Consider the following 23,414-nt stretch of genomic DNA (forward strand, 5'->3'; position numbering starts at 1 on the left):
ATCTTAACTTAAGAATAATAATTTATATTAAATATAGTCTAACATTAAAATAAAAACTATATAATAAAATTATTACAACAGTGCCTCATCCTTATAATCAGTCATCATCACTTTCGTTTTCATTATCAGTCGCTGTCGCTCAGTCTCAGTGTACACGCCTCTTTAGTCTTCACATACACGATTGCAGGCAGCAGCTCCCTTTCCTCACAAGCGAGATCACACAAATTATTTAAAAAAAAAAAAACAACCATTCAACGTCCATATGTTTTCACTTATGTCAACTTGTGAAACACCAACTCCCTGAACACTGTTAATAATTCCACTTCCAATCTGAACACAAGTACAACTCAGCTAGAGATAGAGCTCAGTCTCTTCTTCTCTTCTCTTCTCTTCTCTTCTCTTCTCTTCTGCTGTAAGAACTAACAACCATGTCCATCACTGCGATCGCGCTAACAATCGCCACCATTTTGGCGGGAGTCATCAACGGAAAGTCAGAGTACATAGCTTACAATACAACGGCTGGAATCGTCCCCGACAAAATCAATGTTCATTTGGTTCCTCACTCCCACGATGACGTTGGTTGGTTGAAGACCGTTGATCAGTACTACGTTGGCGCTAACAATTCGATTCGAGTATGTTTCAGTGTTTTAATTTCTTTTTCTTTTTTGCTTTTTTTAACTTTTTAACTGTTAATTGATCTTGAGCCTATATAATAACAGGGAGCATGTGTACAGAACGTGTTGGATTCTGTTATTTCAGCATTGTTCGAGGACAAGAATCGCAAGTTCATCTATGTTGAAATGGTATCCATTTTTTATTTTTCATACATACACAGAAATTTAATTTTTGCTTTGACTGATTTTGATTTTGATTTTTTAAGGCTTTTTTTCAAAGATGGTGGAGGCAGCAAAGTAAGGCAATGAAAGTTAAAGTCAAGGGACTCGTTGATTCGGGTCAACTTGAATTTATGTATGTTTGACTAATAAGAGTAACCCTCAGGCTTGGATTGGAATTCTTGATTTTATGGCTAATTTTGATTTTGATTGTTTATATTTTTTTAAGAAACGGGGGCATGTGCATGCATGATGAGGCATCTCCACATTACATTGACATGATTGATCAGACAACTCTGGGGCATTGGTTTATCAAAGATAGTTTTGGAAAGCTTCCTCGAGTTGGTTGGCAGATTGACCCTTTCGGACATTCTGCTGTTCAAGCCTACTTGCTAGGCGCAGAGGTAGTATATCTTTCAGAAATACAAAAGTTTACATTTGGTTTTTCTTTTCATTCTTCTCTACATTTTTAGTAACTCTTTTTGTGTTGTATCAACATGACTGTCTTGAAAATCTTCTATAATACTAGTTAGGATGTCAATGATAGATATTTCACGAGGGATAATGATTGGCTCCTACTTATGTGTTCGTTTTTTTGTTTGTAGTTAGGATTTGACTCTTTGTATTTTGCCCGAATCGATTACCAAGATCGAGCTAAGAGACTTAAGGAGAAGAATCTTGAGGTTGTATGGCGGGGTTCCAAGTCTCTTGGTTCATCATCTCAGGTTGGGTTCATAGCCTGTTTTACTTTTGCCTTTCTTTCCTTTTGGTCTTGAGTGCTGATGATTTTCGGAGATAGAGCTACCCCTTATGATATCTCAAAGAATACTTCTGAGTGTTGACTTCTAGCTTTGTTAAATTGGCGTGCAGATTTTCACTGGTATATTTCCTAGGCACTATGACCCTCCTGATGGTTTCACATTTGAAATTAATGATGTATCCCCTCCCATTCAGGTGAATTTCTGTAAAAGATCCAAACGATAATCTTTATTTTCTCCTCTATCATTCTATTCACATGATCTTTTTTTTTTTTTTTTCTTTTTCTGGTTGAAGGATGATGTTCTTCTTTTTGACTATAATGTTGAAGAGCGAGTTAATGACTTTGTAGCCGCCGCTTTAGCTCAGGTAAGATCTAGGAATGAATATCTATTCTTTTTTTACTGTAGATGCTAGTTTTAAATCTGTTGTGGATTAAGTAACTGCTCAACCCAAAAGCTTAAGCATATGGGCGACGGTCCAACGACGGTTTATAAGCTCTTGAAAGCTCAATCAAATGCAAAGAAAATATATTGAACATAATCACTAGCAAACTTATAACAACAAACACAAGCATGACTTATTCTAATTTAACTATTGAAATATGGAAATTTTGAGCCAAAGACCCATAGTTCAACCTAGCCATGCTGCCATTATAAGTTCGCTCAATCCAAAAAGCTTAAGCTTATGCCCTGTGGAAGTATTTAAGTTCTAATTCTGTGATTAAACTTAATGGTTGAGAATGATCTTGTTTATTTCTATTTAAATGTGTAGGCCAATGTAACCAGGACAAATCATATAATGTGGTTGATGGGGACAGATTTTCGCTACCAGTATGCAAATTCATGGTTCAGACAAATGGACAAGTTCATTCATTATGTTAATAAGGTACTCAACTTTTAGAATCCTTATTGGCAACGAATGCATTAAGAAGACAAATCTAGACATTTATTATTATTATTTTTTTGTGTGGCTTCTTGTTTGTAGTTCATTTGATCTTTATCTCCACTGTTTTAGAGCTCTAATCTCATTTTGAGTTACTAAAATCTTTTACTGTTGAGAAACTCTCTCAGGACGGGCGTGTGAATGCTCTGTATTCAACTCCATCCATATACACTGATGCAAAAAATGCTGCAAATGAGGAGTGGCCCCTCAAAACTGAAGATTTCTTCCCGTAAGTCTGATATTGTAATTTTGATGTTTGGCTTTAGAGAGGATTTTGTCATTTTTTCCAAACCTTGGTTATAGAATGAAATACTATTTTTCAGGTATGCAGATCATCCAAACGCATATTGGACAGGCTACTTTACTAGTAGGCCAGCCCTTAAGGGCTATGTCAGAATGTTGAGTGGTTACTATCTTGTAAGATATTGGTCGCTTCCTTGTCTTAACTAAGTGTTTCTTCTGGTGGGCACACATGTTATGACATTATATCATTGATAGGACTTAGGATTAGGGCTGATTTTTATTGATTGAATAAAAAAAAAAATCTTGACCTACAATTCGAGAGGTAGGTCAATATCTCAAAAAACTCTTAATTATTTATATCACTAGACAAAACTCAACATAAACCCTAAATGACTCTTTAATCTCTTATTTATACTTAAGCCATAATTAACGAATAAATAAAATTACTAAACTGTCCCTGCCTGTAAAATTACTAAACTGCCCCTTTATGTTTGCACCTAACAGAAGTTTTATTGGTCTAACATTACTCAACTACCAAAAAGACATCTTGTCTTTTCTTCCTCGGCTTCTTCCACGCCTTCCTCCTCATCACACATAGTCGGGACTTGTAGTGATTTATCCTTACATTGATGCCCCAGTGAAAATTTCTCATCGCATTGAAAACACAACCCCTTCGCCCTCTTATCCTGAATCTTTGTCTCCGTGAGGCGTTTGAAAGTCATCCCCGGTCTTTGCCCACTAACCCGATCCCTTTGGGAATCTCTTTGCAACCCTATCATCTGCATTTTTTGGCCTCTCGATGGTGTGCTTTGGAACTCTCGCTCAAACCCCAAAGACTGGGTTGTCTGTCCTACCAATGGTGTGCTGTTTCGGCATGAAAAATTGACTAAACTGCTCCTATTAACCCGTTCTGCTGTGTTTTTATCCTCAATCATCTAGGCTAACTCCGTTGACTCCCCTAACCCTCTTGGCCTTAGCAAGTGTAGAGAGGGTCGGATTTCTGGCTTCAGTCCCTTCATAAAATTCCCTTCCAATACTGCCTCTAGGATTTCCCCTAGACGCCCAATATCGACTCAAACTTCTCCCTATACTCCATGACCGTTTTCTCCTGGGTCAGAGCAAAAAACTGTTTATGCAAATCTCCCTCTTGAGTGGTCCGAAACCTCTCCAACAGCTGGTCCTTAAATTCACCCCATGACCTCAATGGTTGTGATTGTTCTCGCCATTAAAACCACTCAAGGGTCTTTCCCTCCAAGCAGAATGCTGCTGCCATCAGTTTTTCCCTTTCTGAGAGTCTATTGATGGTGAAATAGCGCTCTACCCTATATGCCCATCCATAGGCATCTTCGCCTTCAAAAATAAGCATTTTCAGTTTCCTTACCCTAGAATCTACCCCAAATTGCGTCTGTCCTACTCAATTTCGCACCATTGGAGGTCTCCAACCTCCCAAATCTACTATAGTTTCCACAAATCCTGAAGACCCAGCCCAAAATTCTCCTTGCCCAGCCCCACATTGGGCTGAAATCCCTTGCCCAGCCGCATTCCGGTCATAACCGCTCCCTCTCTCACCGGAAACCCCTCCTCCCGGCCATCCGCCCCCAAATCCAACCTGTCCAAACCCAAAACCTCTCTGCCCGGGCCCAAATCCAGCCTGCCCCGGCCCAAAGCAGCCCTGCCCAGCCCAAAATCCAGCCTGTCCAGGCCGTGGATCACCCCCAAACGCCACCGAGTCACCAAACCCGACCATCCCTTACTCTTGCGCCCCTCAGTCAAGTGCCGAAACGCTGATTCCTAACCCTAAGCCGCCTCCTCTAGCCGCGACCCAGCTTCCTCTGCTGCGCCTGATGCCGGGAATGGCTCTCCAAGGCTACAAATCCCCTGGGTTGACCTCCCCGCCTCCAAATCCACCGTGACACATCGCCCATGGCTGTGCTATATTGGTCGTTTTCGGCCCTCCGCCCTCTACATCGCCGCTGACCACGGGTTCCGTACCACTGGATCCTTCTCCCGCCCCGCCACCGTGGCCCGTCGATGTTGCCAGTAGTGGGTTAAGGTGGAGTTACATCAATTTCAGCAACATAGCTTCAAGAGATGAAAATTGTTGTTGAACGGTGTTAAATCACTTGTCAATGGTGGCCTTGATCGATCCAACCTCCGCTTCCAATTTCTCTTCAAGCGCATCTACCTTATTTGCTGCCATTGTCCCAGGATTCTTGCTCTGATACCACTTTGATCCGACTTAGGGCTAAATTAGGGCTGATTTTTATTGATTGAATCAAAAGAAAGAACAATTTTGACCTACGATTCGAGAGGTAGGTCAATCTCTCCCAAAACTCCTAATTATTCATAACACTAGACAAAACTCAACATAAATCCTAATGACTCCTTAATCTCTTATTTATACCTGAGTATTAATTAACGAATAAATAAAATTACTAAACTGCCCCTGCCCCTAAAATTACTAAACTGTCCCTGCCGCTTTATATTTGTGCCTAACATAAGTTTTATTGGTCTAACTGTCTTTCTTCGCTCTGAAATTAGGCAGCAAGGCAATTAGAATTCCTTAAAGGAAAAAGCAGTTCAGGTCCAAACACAAATGCCTTGGCTGATGCTCTGGCAATTGCTCAGCATCATGATGCAGTTAGCGGTACAGAACGGCAGCATGTTGCTGCTGATTATGCTTTGCGAATTTCTATAGGATATACCGAGGTGAATATCACTTTTGACATCTCAGACAAATTATTTTAGATACCAGCATCTGTTGTATCAATGTGAAAATCTAATCTTTTCTTCTGCAGGCTGAGAAATTGGTTGCCTCTTCACTTGCCTTTTTGACAGCCTCAAGATCAAGTGTTGGACAGGAGAAAGCGGTTGCAAACTTTCAGCAGGTAAATATTGCTGTGGAGTTTAAATTGCTTTCGATCTTATCACTTCTCATTGTGTAAGGCTGTGTGATATTCGTTCTCTTGTAAGGAAATATGTAACATGATGTAACTCTTAGTTTACTGATGTTAGCATTTGCAGTTGCTCTTATTCCATCTTTACGGTATCTAGCATGAGATTGCTTCACAAAGTTAACTGGTTTTCCATATAATGAGTGTTCAGATGCACATATATTAGTATATAGCTCATTTAAAGATTATCAAGGAGTGCATATAGAGATTTAAGTATTAATTTGTGATATGCAAGTAGACATGGGCATCGGGTCATGTTTGATGATTGGATAGGAAGATACATGTTCTTGTACTTACCTACAAATTCTCATAGACATGTTCCTGAAGCGTAGTCATGTCTGGTAGGCAACCTATTTGTTTTAATATTTTTTTTTTTTTGAGAAAAGCTATTGCAAATGGATTATTTTGCTGAATACTGTAATGTGAAATTCTTGGCAGTGTCCGCTTCTTAATATAAGTTACTGTCCTCCATCAGAAGCAGTCTCGTTCGATGGGAAAAGCCTGGTATGGATATTAGTGGGTTTTATTGTTTAATTTCTCTTGTGCTAAGTTGATTCTTCAAATCTGTTTATCATCTTGTTCTCTCTTTTTTACTGTAGGTAGTTGTCATCTACAATCCTCTGGGATGGAAGAGGGAGGAAGTAGTACAAATTCCAGTGAGTGCTTCATTATTGTGTCCTCCTGTTTGTGCTGACCTACCTAAAATGTGATCGGAATTGTTAGTAATGCAGAAATAGGAGACGCCAATTGCGTTGTTGGGATATAGCATGCTTTTCAATAGAAAATTACGACTGTTAGCTATATGACGGTCATCTGTGCGGATGTAATTGACAGATTGGTTGATAATTTAGAACTCTTTTTCACAAAGTCTGATCTAACTCAAAGATACCATATATTTGCAAAGACAGCTGTTGTTATTATAGCTACATATTCTCTTTTTGTTCGTTAATTGATGGATTGTCCTTTTTTTTTTTGTCTCTTGTTTTCTTGTATGAAAGAGAAATTGTGTATCCTTTTGTAGCTCGCTTTTCGTTGTTTGATGATCTCTTCAGGATTACATGCGGCTTCTTAAAATTGCTACAGGTCTCCTCTGAAAAGGTTATTGTTAAGGATTCTGGTGGGAGAACAGTTGAATCTCAGCTCTTACCTCTGTCCAATGCCACACTGAGAATAAGAAATCGCTATGTTAAAGCATATTTGGGTAAAGCCCCAAGTGAAACACTTAAATATTGGCTTGCATTTTCAGCATCAGTACCACCTCTTGGTTTCAGCACATACACTGTCTCAATTGCAAAACCAACAGGTTAGACATGTCTTTGGTGTATTACTACCTTCCAGTGAAGATGAACATATGGGAAAGTCTTCAAGTTACTGACCATTGTCTATCAATATTATTTTTGTTTCACTTTTTCAACTAAAGGTCCTAGCTCAACCATTTCAATGGTCTACACATCAGAAGATAGCACAAGTAATAGCATTGAAGTTGGCCAAGGAAATCTAAGGCTTCTATATTCTGCAGATGAAGGAAAACTTACTCATTATGTAAATAACCGAAATAAGGTAAAAGTATTCTTGATGCTCCAGTTTTCTGAGGAACTGTTTGATAGACTTTTTTGATAGTAAACCAAAAAAATAAAATAAAATAAAATTGAAACTCGATGCTTATTCACTCATGCAAATCTCTCATTCCATTAATGTTGTTTGATATGATGAGTATGATAATTTTTCTGTTGCTTGGTTTTTCTTTCGACCTAGTAAAGCTAGGCCGTAATGCCTTTTTTTGGTCTCTCTCTCTCTCTCTCTCTCTCTCTTTCTTTCTGGGATAACTTTTCTGTAATTTTATAATTTCTACATTGATGATTTTGTAACAATAACACTTATTGTCTTATGTAATCAATGATGAAGGTGACAGCATCTGCTGGACAATCATATAGCTATTATTCTGGAAATGATGGAACTGATAAAGATCCTCAGGTAGTCAAATCTCTAAATGGAAAAGCTTGTTACATTGTTTTAACCTTTTTTTGCCCTGTGCTGTTTTCATATTGTCATTAGATTTTAAGAGTCGTTTATGGTTGAAAGAAAAATATTGCGAGAGTGGCTAGTGTTCTAACAACTCTGGGTATTTGTTGAAGGCATCTGGTGCATATGTTTTCCGTCCGAATGATACATTTTCCATAAATTCGGAGAGCCAGGTATTGTTGTAATTTATTTGGTAAAATTTTTACTCTGATACTTTAAACCTGTCACCGTGTCTGTGTTACTTGCCAAAAATTGAGTGATTGAGCAGAAATGGAAACTTATGTTTAGGTTCAATTAACCATTGTGCGGGGTCCTTTGTTGGATGAAGTGCATCAGCAGCTCAGTCCTTGGATATCGCAGGTAAAAAAGACTTCATATTTTGATTCAACAACTTCTGACATAGAACCTTCTTACGTATCTTTCAATGTTATATATAATGCAACGAATGCTTGATGCAAAAGAAGAAAGAAAATGGAAATTGGCATTATATGGTGATCATTTAAGCTTTTGCTCTGACATTGGGGACTAGGACTTGAAAAATAAGTTCTTGAATGAGCCTGAATCAAAAGCTTGGTAACGGCATTGAGCTCCATGAAAAACAAGCTGCACGTATTAAATTCCAAAATATGAGGGTGGACACCAAAGACTTGTGTCTACATTTATTATTGAAAGTTTGTGTATTGGTCTGATTTTCATGTGAGCAGCTGTTGTTGGGAATTTGACATCAGTTCATGTTTAAGTTCCTCTCTTTTACATCTCGTGTTGTAGACTTGGTGAAAGTATCGGTTCTTGCCCCTTTGATCCTGTGCCAATCATGGTTATGTACTTTGTCATTTTGCCTCGTAATTTTGTAGGTGATGTGAAAAAGCTCAAGTGTTCTCTTTGGTGCCGTATTGAGAGCAATGAGATAACAGAGTTGTATTGAATCTTGATGGAGATATATATGCTCTGTTTCACATAAAATTTTACATTTGAGCAAAAATATGAACGAACATGGATTTGGAATTTTTTTTACTTTCCAAATGCTCTTGTTTCTCATACTTTCAGTAATAAATGCTGCCTCGTACACAGATTACAAGGGTATACAAGGGAAAGGAGCATGCTGAACTTGAGTTCACTGTGAGTTAATCCCTCTTTTTCTTAAAAACCTGACAGTCTTTTATCTTCTGTTGATTAAACAGTTGAGAAGTTCTTTATGGATTTATTTTTTTTTTAAATTTATGATCATGATTGTAGATTGGACCCATACCTCTAGATGATGGGATTGGTAAAGAAATCACAACTCAGATTACAACAAGCTTGATGACCAACAAAACATTCTACACAGATTCAAACGGGCGTGACTTCATTAAAAGGGTATGTTGCCATTCTATAGTATATTTCGGTTAGGGCATGTTTGTAACTGTAAATATTTAGAGTCTGAAAATACTATTTTCCTTATTCCATTCATTCTACAAGTTACACTTAAATAGAATGTAGAAAACAAACTCCTAATAGATATCCCCTAACTGTAGGATACTTATCTAAACTTGAATTTAAAAAGAAGATTATCTAAAACTTTATTCCGATAAGACTTTAAAACTAAACTAATTATCTAAAACTTTATTCTGATAAGACTTTCAAACTAACTGAAAAATCCTAACTTCTCGACACTCCCCCTCAAGTTGGTGCGTAGATGTCAATCATTCCCAACTTGCTGACAAGATGTCCAAAGTTAGTTTTGAGGAGTCCCTTGGTTAGGATATCTGCTGTTTGTTGTTTTGTTGGAACAAACAATAGGCAGATAATCTTATTCTCAAGTTTCTCCTTGATGAAGTGACGGTCAATTTCAACATGCTTGGTCCTATCATGTTGCACTGGGTTATGTGCAATGTTGATTGCTGCTTTGTTGTCGCAGTATAACCTCATAGGTAGAACTATAGGTCTTCTCAAATCCTCTAGAACTTGTTTTAGCCACAATACTTCACAAAGCCCATGTGCCATAGCTCTAAATTCAGCTTCAGCAGTACTTCGTGCAACCACATTTTGTTTTTTACTCCTCCAAGTCACTAAATTACCCCATACAAAAGTGCAATAGCCAGTAGTAGACTTCCTGTCTGTAACTGAACTTGCCCAATCAGCATCAGTGTATACCTCAATTCCTCTATTCTCTGTTTTTCTAAACAAAAGTCCCTTTCCTGGAGTACTTTTTAGATATCTAAGAATTCTGTAAACAGCTTCAAGATGTTCTTCCCGAGGATGATGCATGAAGCGACTTACTATACTGACTGCAAAAGCGATGTCCGGTCTAGTATGAGACAAGTAAATAAGTTTTCCCACCAAATTCTGATATCGTCGTGCATCCACTAAAGCTTTTTCTCCTTCACCTAGTTTTAGATTGTACTCTACACGTGTATCAATTGGTTTGCAGCCACTCATTCCAGTTTCCTTCAATAAATCAAGGATGTATTTCCTTTGTGAGACAACTATACCTTTCTTGGAACGAGCAACTTCCATTCCAAGAAAGTATTTCAAGGCACCTAAGTCCTTGATTTCAAAATCAGTGGCTAGGCATTGCTTCAATCTGTTCATTTCAACTAAATCATCTCCAGTAAGAATAATGTCATCCACATACACTATAAGCACAGTGATTTTACCTTTAGCTGAAACTCTAGTGAACATTGTGTGATCAGCCTGACTTTGTCTGTAACCTTGTCTGTTCACAGCTGTAGTAAATTTCTCAAACCAAGCCCTAGGCGATTGTTTGAGACCATATGAGGACTTTTGCAACTTGCACACATTTGACCTAAATTTTTCAGAGAAACCAGGAGGAGGATCCATGTATACTTCCTCTTTTAAATCCCTGTTGAGAAATGCATTCTTCACATCCAATTGTTGTAATGGCCAATTTAGGTTTGTAGCAATAGACAAGAGAACTCGTACAATGTTTAACTTTGCTACTGGTGCAAATGTCTCTGAATAGTCAATCCCATAGGTTTGAGTAAACCCCTTTGCCACTAGGCGAGCCTTGTATCTCTCAAGTGAACCATCTGAATTGTATTTGACAGTAAATACCCACTTGCAGCCAACTGTTGACTTCCCTTTAGGCAAATTGACCACCTTCCAAGTCTGATTCTTCTCAAGAGCATTCATCTCTTCAAGGACAGCTGCCTTCCATTCAGGTACACTTAGAGCATCCTGTACATTCTTTGAAATTTTTACACTAGAAAGTTGTGAGGTAAATGCATAGAAAGGAGGTGATAGGTTGTGATACGAAACAAAGTTAGACAATGGGTATTTGGCACAACTTCTAGTACCTTTCCTTAAGAGCAATAGGTATGTTCAGATCACTAAGAACCTGAGAAGTTGAATTTAACTCACAAGAAGGATTAGAATTAGAATTACCTGAGGAAGGAGTCTGATTTGACCTTGGATTGGAATCATGGCCTTGCTGCAAAGTAGGGTTCTCTCTTCTTTGATTAGTACCCTTTCTTGAGTAAACAATAAACTCAGGTTGTTTATTACCCTGTCTTGCACACAATCTGGTTCTAATGGCACATTAGAAGGCTGTCCAGGTTGATTAGCATTTACATTATCAGATTTAGTGAGGTTTTCTTGTGGTTCGGGTGCATTAGGTTCTAATATGGGATCAAGAATGGTAGAACCAGGTAAAGCAGTGTTTGGAACATGTACGACAGTATTAGGTTCATGTATGGCAGCCTCGAGACTTTTTTCTGGACGGAGTGAGTCTAGCACAGAAGAAATAGAAGGGGTTTCTAGGTGAATAGTGTTAAAGATAGAATCTCCACTCCTATTCTCCCCCTGAAGATGATTATCTACATAATATCTTCGTTTTTCAAAAAATGTAACATCCATGGTAACGAACATTTTTTTTAAAATAGGATCAAAACATTTATAACCCTTTTGTGTTGGAAAATATCCAACAAAAATGCATTTTCTAGCCTTTGGAGCAAGTTTGCCCCGATTCTGGTTGTGAATATGGACAAAAGCAACACAACCGAATATTTTGGGCGGAAGTGTGACTGAAATTCTTGAGGTAGAGAAACATTGATTAAAGAAATCAGATGGAATTTGAAATTGTAGAACTTTTGAAGGCATTCGATTTATCAAATAAGCAGCGGTGAGTACAACTTCCCCCCACAAATACATAGGAACTTGAGTTGTAAAAAGTAAGGATCTAGCAACTTCAAGGAGATGCTTATTTTTGCGTTCAGCAATTCCATTTTGTTGGGGGGTATCCGTACATGAACTTTGATGAAATATGCCATTTTCCACAAAATAATCTCCCAAAAACTTGTTAAAGTATTCTTTACTATTGTCAGTTCGGAAAACTTGAATTTTAGTTTGAAACTGAGTTTGTACCATGTTGTTAAAAGTTTTAAAAATCATTCCCACATCTGATTTTTCCTTCATTAAATATACCCAAGAAATACGGGTATGATCATCAATGAAGGTAATAAACCATCTTTTTCCTGTTAATGTAGAAATTCTATTAGATCCCCAAACATCACTATGAATCACAGAAAAAGGTTTTGAGGCTTTGTAGGGTTGGGAAGGAAATGATGCACGATGATGTTTTGCTAATTCACAAATTTCACATTTAAAGGAAGAAGAACTTTTATTAGCAAACAAGTTGGGAAATAAATATTGCAAATACTGAAAACTAGGATGGCCTAACCTAAAGTGCCACAACAAAACTTCATTGTCATTATTAATAGCAGAAACAGAATTGAAACAAGTACGTGGGGGTTGTCGTCTCAAACTTGGTACTTCTTCAAAGAAATACAGCCCCCCACTTTGTCTAGCACTGCCAATCAACTTCCCCGAGGTCAAATCCTGAAATTCACAATGATTTTGGAAGAAATTAGCACAACAGTTCAGGTCAAGAGTTAATTTGCTAATAGACAAAAGATTGCAAGATAGGTTAGGAACATGTAGAACATTATGAAGCGTGAGAGTGGAAGAAAGAATGATAGACCCTTTTCCAGCAATAGCCGAAAGGGATCCGTCAGCGATCTTAATTTTTTGATTTCCTGCACATGGCTTATAGGCAGAAAACAAAGATGGAGAGCCTGTCATGTGATCGGTTGCTCCTGAATCGATAATCCAAGAACAAGGATTCGAATGATGACAAACAAGGGCAGCAGAAAGATAATCACCTTTTTGAGCTAATGAACAAGAGGGAGTAGATGAATTGAAGGATGAGGATTGAAACAATTTATACAAGTGCTCTAATTGATCCTTGGTGAAAGGTGATGACTCTGAAGAACCTGATTGCTCTTGATTTGAAGTAGCTTGGAAGGCTCGTCCATCACCTCCTTGTTTCTTCTTCACATGAGGAGGCTTGCCATGTAGCTTCTAGCAAGTTTCTCTTGTATGCCAAGCCCTTTTACAGAAGTCGCACCAAGGTTTCTTTGAATTCCTTCGATCTCCATCAGGTTCAGGTGCCTTTGAAACAAGAGCAGAACTCTCTGAACTCTCTACTTCACTGGTGGCTTTAACATCATTAAGCATGACATTCCGTCGTGCTTCTTCTCTTCTTACCTCAGAAAACACTTCTCGAATAGATGGAAGGGGTTTCCTGCTCAGAATTCTGCCTCTCACTTCGTCTAAATCACGGTTTAGCCCAGCCAAGAACACATACTCTGTCATTTTCCAACATCTTCTTATACCTTACACTATCACTCGAGCAGTCCCACTGCTCATCATAGCAAAGATCTAATTCTTGCCAAAGTATCAACAGTTCATTATAGTAAGTTGTGACCTCCCGATTACCTTGCTTGGACTGCCACAGTCGAGTTTTCAACTCAAATATCTGAGATGAATTTTCTAAATCAGAATAGGTATCTCGGACTGCATCCCACACCGCCTTGGCTGTCGGTAAGAACAGATAAGGCTTACCAATCCTAGCCTCCATTGAGTTTATCAACCACGCAATAACCATTGAATTTGCTGATCTCCAGGTCGGAAGAGAAGGATCTCCAGCAGCTGGTTTTGTTACTTCACCAGTCAAATGGCCCAGCTTTTCCTTTCCATCAATTACCAACTTAACGCACTGTGCCCACTCTAAGTAATTTTTTCCATTCAATTTATGAACAGTTAGTTGCAAAGAAGAGCTATCCTGGTTATATTCAGACTGCTGCAACAGCGGCTGAGGAGTTGTGGTGTTACTATCATCATTTTCGGCGGTAGATGCCGATGAGCTCTTTGTAGCTCCAGTCATGGCAGTTTTCACCATTGAAAAATAGACCTCTAAATATTCATTGCTCTGATACCATGTAAATATTTAGAGTCTGAAAATACTATTTTCCTTATTCCATTCATTCTACAAGTTACACTTAAATAGAATGTAGAAAACAAACTCCTAATAGATATCCCCTAACTGTAGGATACTTATCTAAACTTGAATTTAAAAAAAAGATTATTTAAAACTTTATTTCGATAAGACTTTAAAACTAAACTAATTATCTAAAACTTTATTCTGATAAGACTTTCAAACTAACTGAAAAATCCTAACTTCTTGACAGTAACTATCTCTGCTAATTATGAAAACACGAAAATTAAAGTGTTAGGTGAACAACCACTTTTATTGGCAGCTGATGCCAACCACCCACCACTCACTCGCTTAGATTATTGTGAACTGTTTGTGTCCATTATCATCACTTGAAATACCACCACTAGTTGTCAGATAGCTCTTGTGGAATATAATCAGTTTTGATCACAAAACATGCAATTGTTTTTGACAACTAGTGATTCTATTCCACAAGATTAATAGTCCCAACACTACACTCTCAAACATACCTTTAATCATAATTCAGGTTGTATTATACTCCTGATTGTTGATGCTGATTTTTGGTCAGCTAGAAAATTAAATAAACAGGACAATATAAAAGACAAAACAAAGAGAATTTATGTGTTTTAGCACTTGACCTATTTCCACAGGAATAGAGAGTAACTTTCACTATTCAATGAGAATTAGAACAATTCTTTTTTCTTTTTGTTCCGAGCTATTTGCCTATATATTTTCTTATGCCTCTATGTATCAAGGATTACCTATTTATAACACAAATTTTTGGTATCTTAAGTTGTGGGTAACTCCTTGTTTTGATTGGTTTTTATCACCTAGTTACGAAATCAATATCTATCTTTTTCTCAAAGTAAACTTTTGAAGATTCTATATTTTTCTTTCATTATAACAATAGCTAGCATATATGCTTCGTGTTTCAAATCACTTTGCTCCAGCATGCTTCTCGCGTGTATGCTTCTTGCTTCACTTTACTTTGCTCCAACATATTTCCTACATGCTTTTTTTTCACTTTACCTTGCTCCAACATGCCTCCCATGCATGGTTCTTGCTCCACTTTATTTGCTCCAGATTTGAAGGTTTTTCTTCTATACAAAAATCATCTCTCTTCTTTTTCAAGTTTAAGTCACTTGAATCCTTGGTGAGTTTTTGCTGTTTTTTAACTCTTTCTTTGACATCGTTAGTTAACGTATCAACAATATCTTTAGATTCTGGTGGTTTCTCTGACTCCGTTCTTTATGAATACCTTATAGAAGATGATGATTATCACACTGAAAATAATCAATCACCTGTTGTAAATTTTGCTCTTATTTCCTTTTTTTTTTCTTCTATTTCTATTGACTGGAGCATTGATGAAGAGGGTCACTTGAATTGCATGAATGAAATGTCACTTGAATCTCTTTAAATCTTCTATGACATACTTTATTCCATTTTCTCGAAAGGGTCAAAGAAAATAAAAAATCTACTCTTCTTTATTCAGGGGTTATCACCATGCATCTAGACTTTTTTACACATGGTGTTAAATTTCCTTTCTACCCTCACCTTAGATACATGCTTAGTAATTTTAAGTGTGCTCCTACTTAATTGAAATCATTTGTCTAACGCGCCATGATAGGCATGACATTCTTTGGAAGCAAAAAAACTTTCCTGACCCCACATTCTAACAATTTCAATTGTTTTACCAACTCATGAGCATTTCTAACCCCAACAGAGGCTTTCCTGTTAAGAGTTGGTATTATGTACGATCTTATCCTAAATTTCCTTATTTGATTATCTAAAAGAAATCTTTCAACAGGTCTTGGAAAGAGTCATGATTTTTCACTAATAGAGATTGAGAATTTGGGAGTTCTCATGACACAAACCTCAAGTGGCAAGTTCGAACTTATTTTTATTGCTCATGTAACTGTCTAGGATGATGTTTTAATACATCATTCTGTGGCTACACTGTCTCTCTTCTTTGTTTCTTGTAGCGACGTGGGACAATCCTCCTCCTCTTTCTATTATACTTGATGATGAAAAAAATTTATTGTTAAATTTCCTTAATATTTCAGCAAAATACAGATGTCAGGATTATTTCTCCTAATTGGGTTTTTTTATCAACATTCGGTTTTATCTCCTCTACTCATCTTTTAGCTCCTCTTAAAGATGAGCTCTTTCTTTATATCAATACTTTCAATAAAACGGTAATGTCATGTAATAATACATATATCATTTTTTCTTTTTAGTTATGTCTTCTAGAAATGATGATACCCATAAAAAAAAGAAGATTGATAAGCATCCTCTTGTCAAAATTAGTAGAAAGCTAAAGGATAAGTTCATTTTTTCATGTAAGGGGTCGTCTTCTCAGGTGGTTATTATTACGTATCAATTTCAACGAGAATCCGTACTTCCACTCACTATTAATATGGCTGCATATCCACTGTCAGCAAACTCTTGGTTTGCTTTTGCTATTACTTATGTTCAAGCTTCTACATCTTTTCCACTAGATCCCTACCGAGGGACCTTGCCTTTGTTTGAAGATTTACCAAGCTTTACTTGGGAGGATCCTTCCCAGACATATCTTAACTCTTTCAACCAACTCTGGTCTCGGTATATTTCTTCTAACAATGTAAGGCATATTGAGAATTGTAACCCAACTAACGTAATGCTAGCTAATATTTGTCAGGTACGTTTTTGTTGCCTTATGCTTAATGTTCCAATAAGGTTGGTTCTTGACTTCTATTTATTCAACAGCAACTTAGTTGAGCCATCGAGGCACCTAGGAAGAAAATTAAAAGTTTAATGTTGTAAAGAAATACTCTATTTGAGTTAGGATAGGCCTTTGAAAGGCATATTGCTGAGCTAAAGGAGAGTTTAAATGAGGAAAAAATCGGTGTGGCCGAGCTAAAAGCATATTACGATAATCTAAAAGCTCAATCCCAATCTCAGATTCAAGATTTATCTAAATCTCTCGATCAAGTAAATCTTCAAATATCAATTGCAAAAGTTACGACTGTAGACAAGGTCCCTCGACTGGGATATGATGGAAAAGATGCAGAAGGCAGAACATTAGTAGTGGCAGAAGCAGAATGAGAGCTTGTTGGTGGATATGCAGCCACATTAATGATGGGTGGAAACAAGGATTCTTGCTGAAATTGATAGGTAATAGTAGCCACTTGAGAAGACGGCCCGTTCTATGAAAAAATAGACTTATCATTTAGTTTTCTACTGATTTTAAAAAGAGGATTCTTATTAATTTTCTTCTTTTTACGAGCACCATTATCATCAGAAGATATAATTAAAAAAGAAAAAATAATGTGTTATTGCATGACATTATCGTTTTATTGAAAGTATTAATATAAATTAAGAGCTTACTTCTATGAGAAGTTAAAGATGAGCAGGGAAGATGAAACTGAATGTTGATAAGAAACCTAGTCGAAAAAGATATTTCCAAAATCTGTATTCTTCTGAAATATTGAGGAAGTTTAGCAATAGAGCTCTTTTATCATCAAGTATAATAGAAGCTAAAAGATGAGCAGGGAAGATGAAACTGAATGTTGATAAAAAACTTAGTCGGGAAAGATATTTCCAAAATCTGTATTTTGCTGAAATATTGAGGAAGTTTAGCAACAGAGCTTTTTTATCATCAAGTATAATAGAAAGAGGAGAAGGGTTGTTCCATGTCACCCAAAAAAAAAGAAAGAAAGAGAGATATTGCAGCCGTAATGATATATTAAAACATCACCTAAATAGTTACCTGGGACACCAAAATGAGTTCGGACCCAGCACTCGGGGTTTATGTCATGAAAAATCAGGAGTCTTTTCAAGATACGTTAGAAGATTTATTTTCGATAATTAAAGGAGGAAGTTTAGGCTAAAAATGCACATAATATCAACCCTTAACAAGAGGGCCTCTGTTGGGGTTAGGAATGCTTATGAGTTGGTAAACAATTGAAATTGGTTGGAATGTTGGGCCAGGAAGGTTTCTTTGCTTCCAAAGAACGTACATGCCTATCATGGCCAGACAAGTTGGCTCAATTGAGTAGGAGTACACTTAAAGTTACTAGGCATGTATCTAAGGTAATGATGGAAATGAAGTGTAACACCATGTGTAAAAAAGTTTGGATGTGTGGTGACAGCTTTTGGAGGAGGATGGCTAGGTTTTTTATTTTCTCTGGCCCTTTCGAGAGAATTAGAACATGGTATTCTATAGGAGATCCAAAGAGATTTAATTGACATTTCATCCATGTGGTTATCCTCTTCATCAATGCTCAAGCCAATAGAAGTGGAAGAAGGAAAAAAAAAAGTAGAGGCAAAATTTACAATGAGTGGTTGATTATTTACAAGTTGGTAATCATAATCTTCCTTAGAGTATTCACAAAGAATAAAATCAGAGAAACTCTTAGAATTTGAAGCCATTGTTGATATGTTAATTAACGATGTCAAGGGATTAATTAAAAAACAATAGATACTCACTAAGGATTCAAATGACCGAGACTTAAAAAAGACGAGAGATGGTCTTTGCATAGAAGAAAAACCTTCAATGACGACGAATATATATATGTAAGGAGTTAGCTCCTTTTTAACTTTGAAAGTCAAGTTTCAAAGAGTTAGGAGACAACGGTTGTCAGGAGAAAAAAGTATGCTAGAGCAAAGTAAAGTGGAGTAGGAAGCATGTACGTAGGAAGCATGCTGGAGCAAAGTAAAGTGGAGCAGAAAGCATGCATGCGAGAAGCATGCTGCAGCAAAGTCATCTAAAACACGAAGCATATATGCTAGCTGTTGTCATGATGGAAGAAAAATTTAGAAACTTCGAAAACCCACTTTGAGAAGGAGATAAATATAGTCTTCGGATAAAACTCTAATTAAGTGGTGAAAATCAATCAAAACAAGAAGTTACCCACTACTTGGGATACCTAAAAATTGTGCTATAAATAGTGAGCTCTTAATACATAGAAGGAATCAGAAAATATATAGGAAAATAGCTAAGTAAAAAAAAAAAAAAAACTCATTGTAATTCTCATTGAATAGTGAAAGTTGCCTTCTATTCCCGTGGATGTAGGCCTAGTGCTGAACCACGTACATTTTTTGTATCGTCCCATTTATTTAATTTTTTAATTGACCAGAATTCAGTGTCAACACTGATAATATTAAATCTTTGATAACACTAATAATATTAAATCTTTGGTACTTAACTCCCGCGTTCTCATCTTGCTAGCAAGAATTCTTAAAAGTTGGATTCAATAAATTTGTATCAAGTAAATGGAAGTTTGTTTATAGAAGAAGTGTTAAGACAATGGAAACTTAAAATTTGAAGTCTCACTTAGGAATTTATCTTTGCTATTAATTTTTTTTCATGATTGTCCAATGCCATTGCTTAATCGATTTGCAGATTCGAGATTTCAGGACAGACTGGGACCTACAAGTGAACCAACTAGTTGCTGGAAACTACTACCCTGTATGTCTTTTCATGTCAATGTTCCATCTTTCATCTATCTTTTTAACTACGTTCCAACTTATTCTTGTAAATATACATATCTTTTGCAGAATATCTGCTCTCTCTGTTCTGAAATCCTGTAAATGTGATAGATTTCCCTATCATGCAACTGAAACATTTCTCTTTCCCTTTTCTGAACTTTACTCTAGGTTAATCTTGGAATTTACGTGCAAGATGACAATGCAGAACTCTCATTGTTGGTGGATCGATCAGTCGGAGGATCCAGCTTAGTGGATGGTCAAATAGAATTGATGCTTCACAGGTTTGTGAGACCTTTCATTACATTTTGTTATAATTATTGCAGCATGTCGGTTGCAGAACCAAGATTGCTTGTTTTCATGATCTCTGACTATCTTTTTTTTTTTTCAAATAAAAAAAGGAGGCTGCTTCATGATGACGTCAGAGGTGTTGGTGAGGTACTAAATGAAACAGTCTGTGTCCAAAATGAATGTGAAGGTTTAACTGTAAGTATGCCTTTCCAACTCATCTTCTCAACGACTGTTAAACAAGGGTTGTCGTGATCATCCTTCCTTTCCAGTCAGTTACATGTTGCTATGAATAATAAACTAACATTTTATCTATCAACCTCTAGCGGTTGTTTGGCGGTCCCTTGTGCACTTGATGCAAGTGCTTTCCATAGGTTACTTTGAATCTTCTCCTTGTTATTTTTATATAAGCACTGAAACCAATTACATATTAAAACATTCCAGGTCTAAAAAACCTAAAATAGGATGGTAAGAAGAGACGCTACTGTCTCTCTTTGTTCTTTGAGATTAAAAGCATCACCTAATCTTTGTTCTAGGCCAGCCAACACTCCAAGTGGATGAAGAAATTCTTTTTCTTGTTCTAATTGGTTGCATGAGAAGGGTTTTTGATTAAACTGATTGCTACTTGGTGTTAAAGTGTCAGAATGGAACATATCACTCGGATAATAAAGCGGCCTGCACATCCATTATTGTGCTTTCTATAATTGTTATGACAAATTTTTAAAATCCAAATTTTCTGTTTCTCTTCTCTGATTTACTTCTGCAAAGCAGCAACCTCTTATGTGTTACCATTTTGCAGATTCAAGGAAAATTTTATCTAAGAATTGACCACCTGGGAGAAGGTGCCAATTGGCGTCGCTCGGTTGGCCAGGAGATATATTCTCCCCTTCTCTTAGCCTTCACAGAACAGGTGAAGTGAAACTTGAAAATTGACTCAATTGCAAGGGCCTTCAATGTTTTGTTGATTGTTTGACCTTTTGCAGGATGGAGATAATTGGATGAATTCACACGTGTCAACTTTTTCGGGAATTGATTCATTCTACAATTTGCCCAGTAATATTGCTATAATAACCCTCCAGGTAAGTGTACATATGCCTTGCAAACGATTTATAAAAGTGGCTCCTCAATAATCTTTGGAAGGGTTAATGAGATGCAATTGATTGATAACATATCACCGCGTTTACTTATTTGCTTAAGGTGTCTGGATTTATATTTTTTCTGTTTCTGAATATTGCAGGAACTTGAGAATGGACAAGTGCTCCTTCGGTTGGCTCATCTATATGAGGTCTCATCCCTTTCAAACCTTTTTAATATTATAGAAGTATTGGCTGTAATGGTATTATACCTGTATCAGGAACTTCTGTCATATTTTGATCCGCAAATTTGGTGGCATTTCCTTTTCAACCTTTGATTTTTCTTCATAAATCTGGGAACTGAGTAATGCACAACATTTCAATACTAATATATTCTGTCTTGGGTTTTATCATCTACTGCTTTCCGATCTGCAAATTCATGATATTAGAATTTCTTCTGCATTCTTGTTTTAGACTGGAGAGGACAAGGACTATTCTGTATTGACAAGTGTGGAACTCAAGAAGCTCTTTCCAAACAAGAAGGTAAAGGCAGCGCATGCATGATTGTAAACCTATATTTTTAACCAACAAGCATGTCAAAATTTTTCATATCACTTCCACTTCCCTTTTCTTTTCAGATAAGTAAAGTGACAGAAATGAACTTGTCTGCCAATCAAGAAAGAGCCACAATGGAGAAAAAGAGGTTAGCTTGGAAAGTAGAGGGCTCTGCCGAAGAAGAAACTAAGGTAGTGAGGGGAGGGCCTGTTGATCCTGCAACGCTGGTGGTAGAACTTGCTCCTATGGAAATCCGCACTTTCTTTATCGACTTTGATCGCATTAAAATGTTTGGCTCTTGAAGAGGAAGCGCATGTTCAGAGGCTGGAGAACTACATTTTCTTATCCTGAGATGTCTCCAAAGGTTGTTTTCGTTTGTTGTATTTAATTTACTAATTTTATTGTACTGAAATGTTGGACATTACCCGCAGGAAAGAAAAGAAGGCAAAAGCGAGAAAGAAAAAGAAATAAATAGATAGAAAATTCTAAACTTTTTTTCTTGACATTGGAGAATTATTGGTTACCTGGCTATATAATTTTTAAAAGAACGTACTGCTTGAGGCTGCCTGTCTGCTAGACTGATGGGATGAAGGCAACATCTTCAGTAAACGGCAAGTCGTATTGAAGAAGTTCATTTGTAAGAATTCTTGGTAAAAAAAATATTCCGTAGCACATATAAGTTACAATTTTCGAGCAATTTATATAGTTACAATACCGACTTGTCACATAAAACCTTCTATACAAATGAAACATAAGTTATATACAATTTGACAAAATGATGACAAGGGCGTTGCTATCCCGGGCCATTTGTTCTAAAATTATTTAGTTAAGAAACATTGACCAATATTCGATTGTCATATGATCGTTGTACTTGCTGGGATAGTCGTCTAATAGTATTCTTTACTCTTTAGAGTGTGTGAGAGTATATTAAGCCCATTCATATATATATATATATATATGAATGGGCTTAATATATTATCCCAGTACTGGAACTGGGGCCCGCACCCTTGTGGTGACTCCTGTAAGGCCGATGTGGGGTCACGATGTCGTGGCATAACGTGGAGACGTTACCTGGTTTGGTCCGGGTGGTGCTTAAGTATAAAGTAGCGCCTTCTCCTAACAGCTTAAGCTTTTAGGGCGAGTGGTAAGCGCCTTAAGTGGTATCAGAGCCAGCCAGGGTTCGAAACTCGGGGGGAGGAATGGGCTTAATATATTATCCCAGTACTGGAACTGGGGCCCGCACCCTTGTGGTGACTCCTGTAAGGCCGATGTGGGGTCACGATGTCGTGGCATAACGTGGAGACGTTACCTGGTTTGGTCCAGGTGGTGCTTAAGTATAAAGTAGCGCCTTCTCCTAACAGCTTAAGCTTTTAGGGCGAGTGGTAAGCGCCTTAAGATAAATTTATCTCAATATATATATATATATATATATTATGAGACTATTTCTTATGATATTTACAATTATACAATTATTGAGATAAATTTATATTAAATTTGATATAATACTGTTTATATTTTAACTTTCTCTAATATTTGAGGGATGTCAACTCCACTCATAGAAGAAAATTACATTCACTCAAGTTTTGAGAAAGGAAATTTAAATTAAATTATCAGAATACAGGGGTTCGAAACACTTATATCTTAATATTATATTTTGATGTATGTTTTACGATTTTGACATTTACATAGTATCATATAGGAGATTATATGGTCAAGCACCGAGTGTATCATGATTGTAGGATGTGAGTTGTTTTCTGATTCATGCATTTGGATGTGGGAATCTCCTACAGTGGTGTAACTACTATTAAAAGAAGAGATGGCAAGTCTGTGGCACACTCTCCACATATCTTATACTTATCTGATTTTAACGCATAGAAGGTTTATATATGCTCGAGCACTAGTGTACCATCATTTTACAAATAACAATAGAGCATGAAAGTTGTTTCTGCTTCATGCGTCATGAAACTACTTGCATTGGTGTAATTGT

At 37.0% G+C, this 23,414-nt stretch overlaps 1 protein-coding gene across 1 annotated transcript; it reads left to right on the forward strand.

The window, feature by feature from the left end:
* The first annotated feature begins 117 nt into the window (after positions 1 to 117).
* Positions 118 to 22,224, forward strand: LOC18051960 (alpha-mannosidase At3g26720). Its single transcript, XM_006446867.2, has 29 exons — positions 118 to 632; positions 720 to 803; positions 881 to 969; positions 1,063 to 1,237; positions 1,439 to 1,558; positions 1,704 to 1,787; positions 1,887 to 1,958; positions 2,364 to 2,477; positions 2,663 to 2,763; positions 2,858 to 2,951; positions 5,319 to 5,486; positions 5,576 to 5,665; positions 6,170 to 6,235; positions 6,331 to 6,387; positions 6,815 to 7,034; positions 7,152 to 7,291; positions 7,637 to 7,705; positions 7,867 to 7,926; positions 8,042 to 8,113; positions 8,825 to 8,872; positions 8,990 to 9,109; positions 19,429 to 19,494; positions 19,683 to 19,795; positions 19,913 to 19,997; positions 20,599 to 20,709; positions 20,783 to 20,878; positions 21,037 to 21,084; positions 21,347 to 21,415; positions 21,511 to 22,224. The coding sequence occupies exons 1-29, from the start codon at positions 429 to 431 to the stop codon at positions 21,727 to 21,729; spliced, it is 3,054 nt and encodes a 1,017-aa protein (XP_006446930.2). The 5' UTR covers positions 118 to 428; the 3' UTR covers positions 21,730 to 22,224.
* Positions 22,225 to 23,414: the final 1,190 nt, after the last annotated feature.

The sequence above is a fragment of the Citrus clementina genome, unplaced genomic scaffold (genome assembly GCF_000493195.1).
Source record: "Citrus clementina cultivar Clemenules unplaced genomic scaffold, Citrus_clementina_v1.0 scaffold_2, whole genome shotgun sequence".
Lineage (NCBI taxonomy): Eukaryota > Viridiplantae > Streptophyta > Magnoliopsida > Sapindales > Rutaceae > Citrus > Citrus x clementina.

What these genes read in the sequence shown, in the direction of transcription:
- LOC18051960 (XM_006446867.2), top strand. Translation starts at nt 429, where the DNA reads ATGTCCATCACTGCGATCGCGCTAACAATCGCCACCATTTTGGCGGGA. An exon ending in TGTTGAGTGGTTACTATCTT is followed by an intron (nt 2,952 to 5,318) that starts GTAAGATATTGG and finishes CTCTGAAATTAG; the next exon opens with GCAGCAAGGCAATTAGAATT. An exon ending in AGGAAGTAGTACAAATTCCA is followed by an intron (nt 6,388 to 6,814) that starts GTGAGTGCTTCA and finishes AAATTGCTACAG; the next exon opens with GTCTCCTCTGAAAAGGTTAT.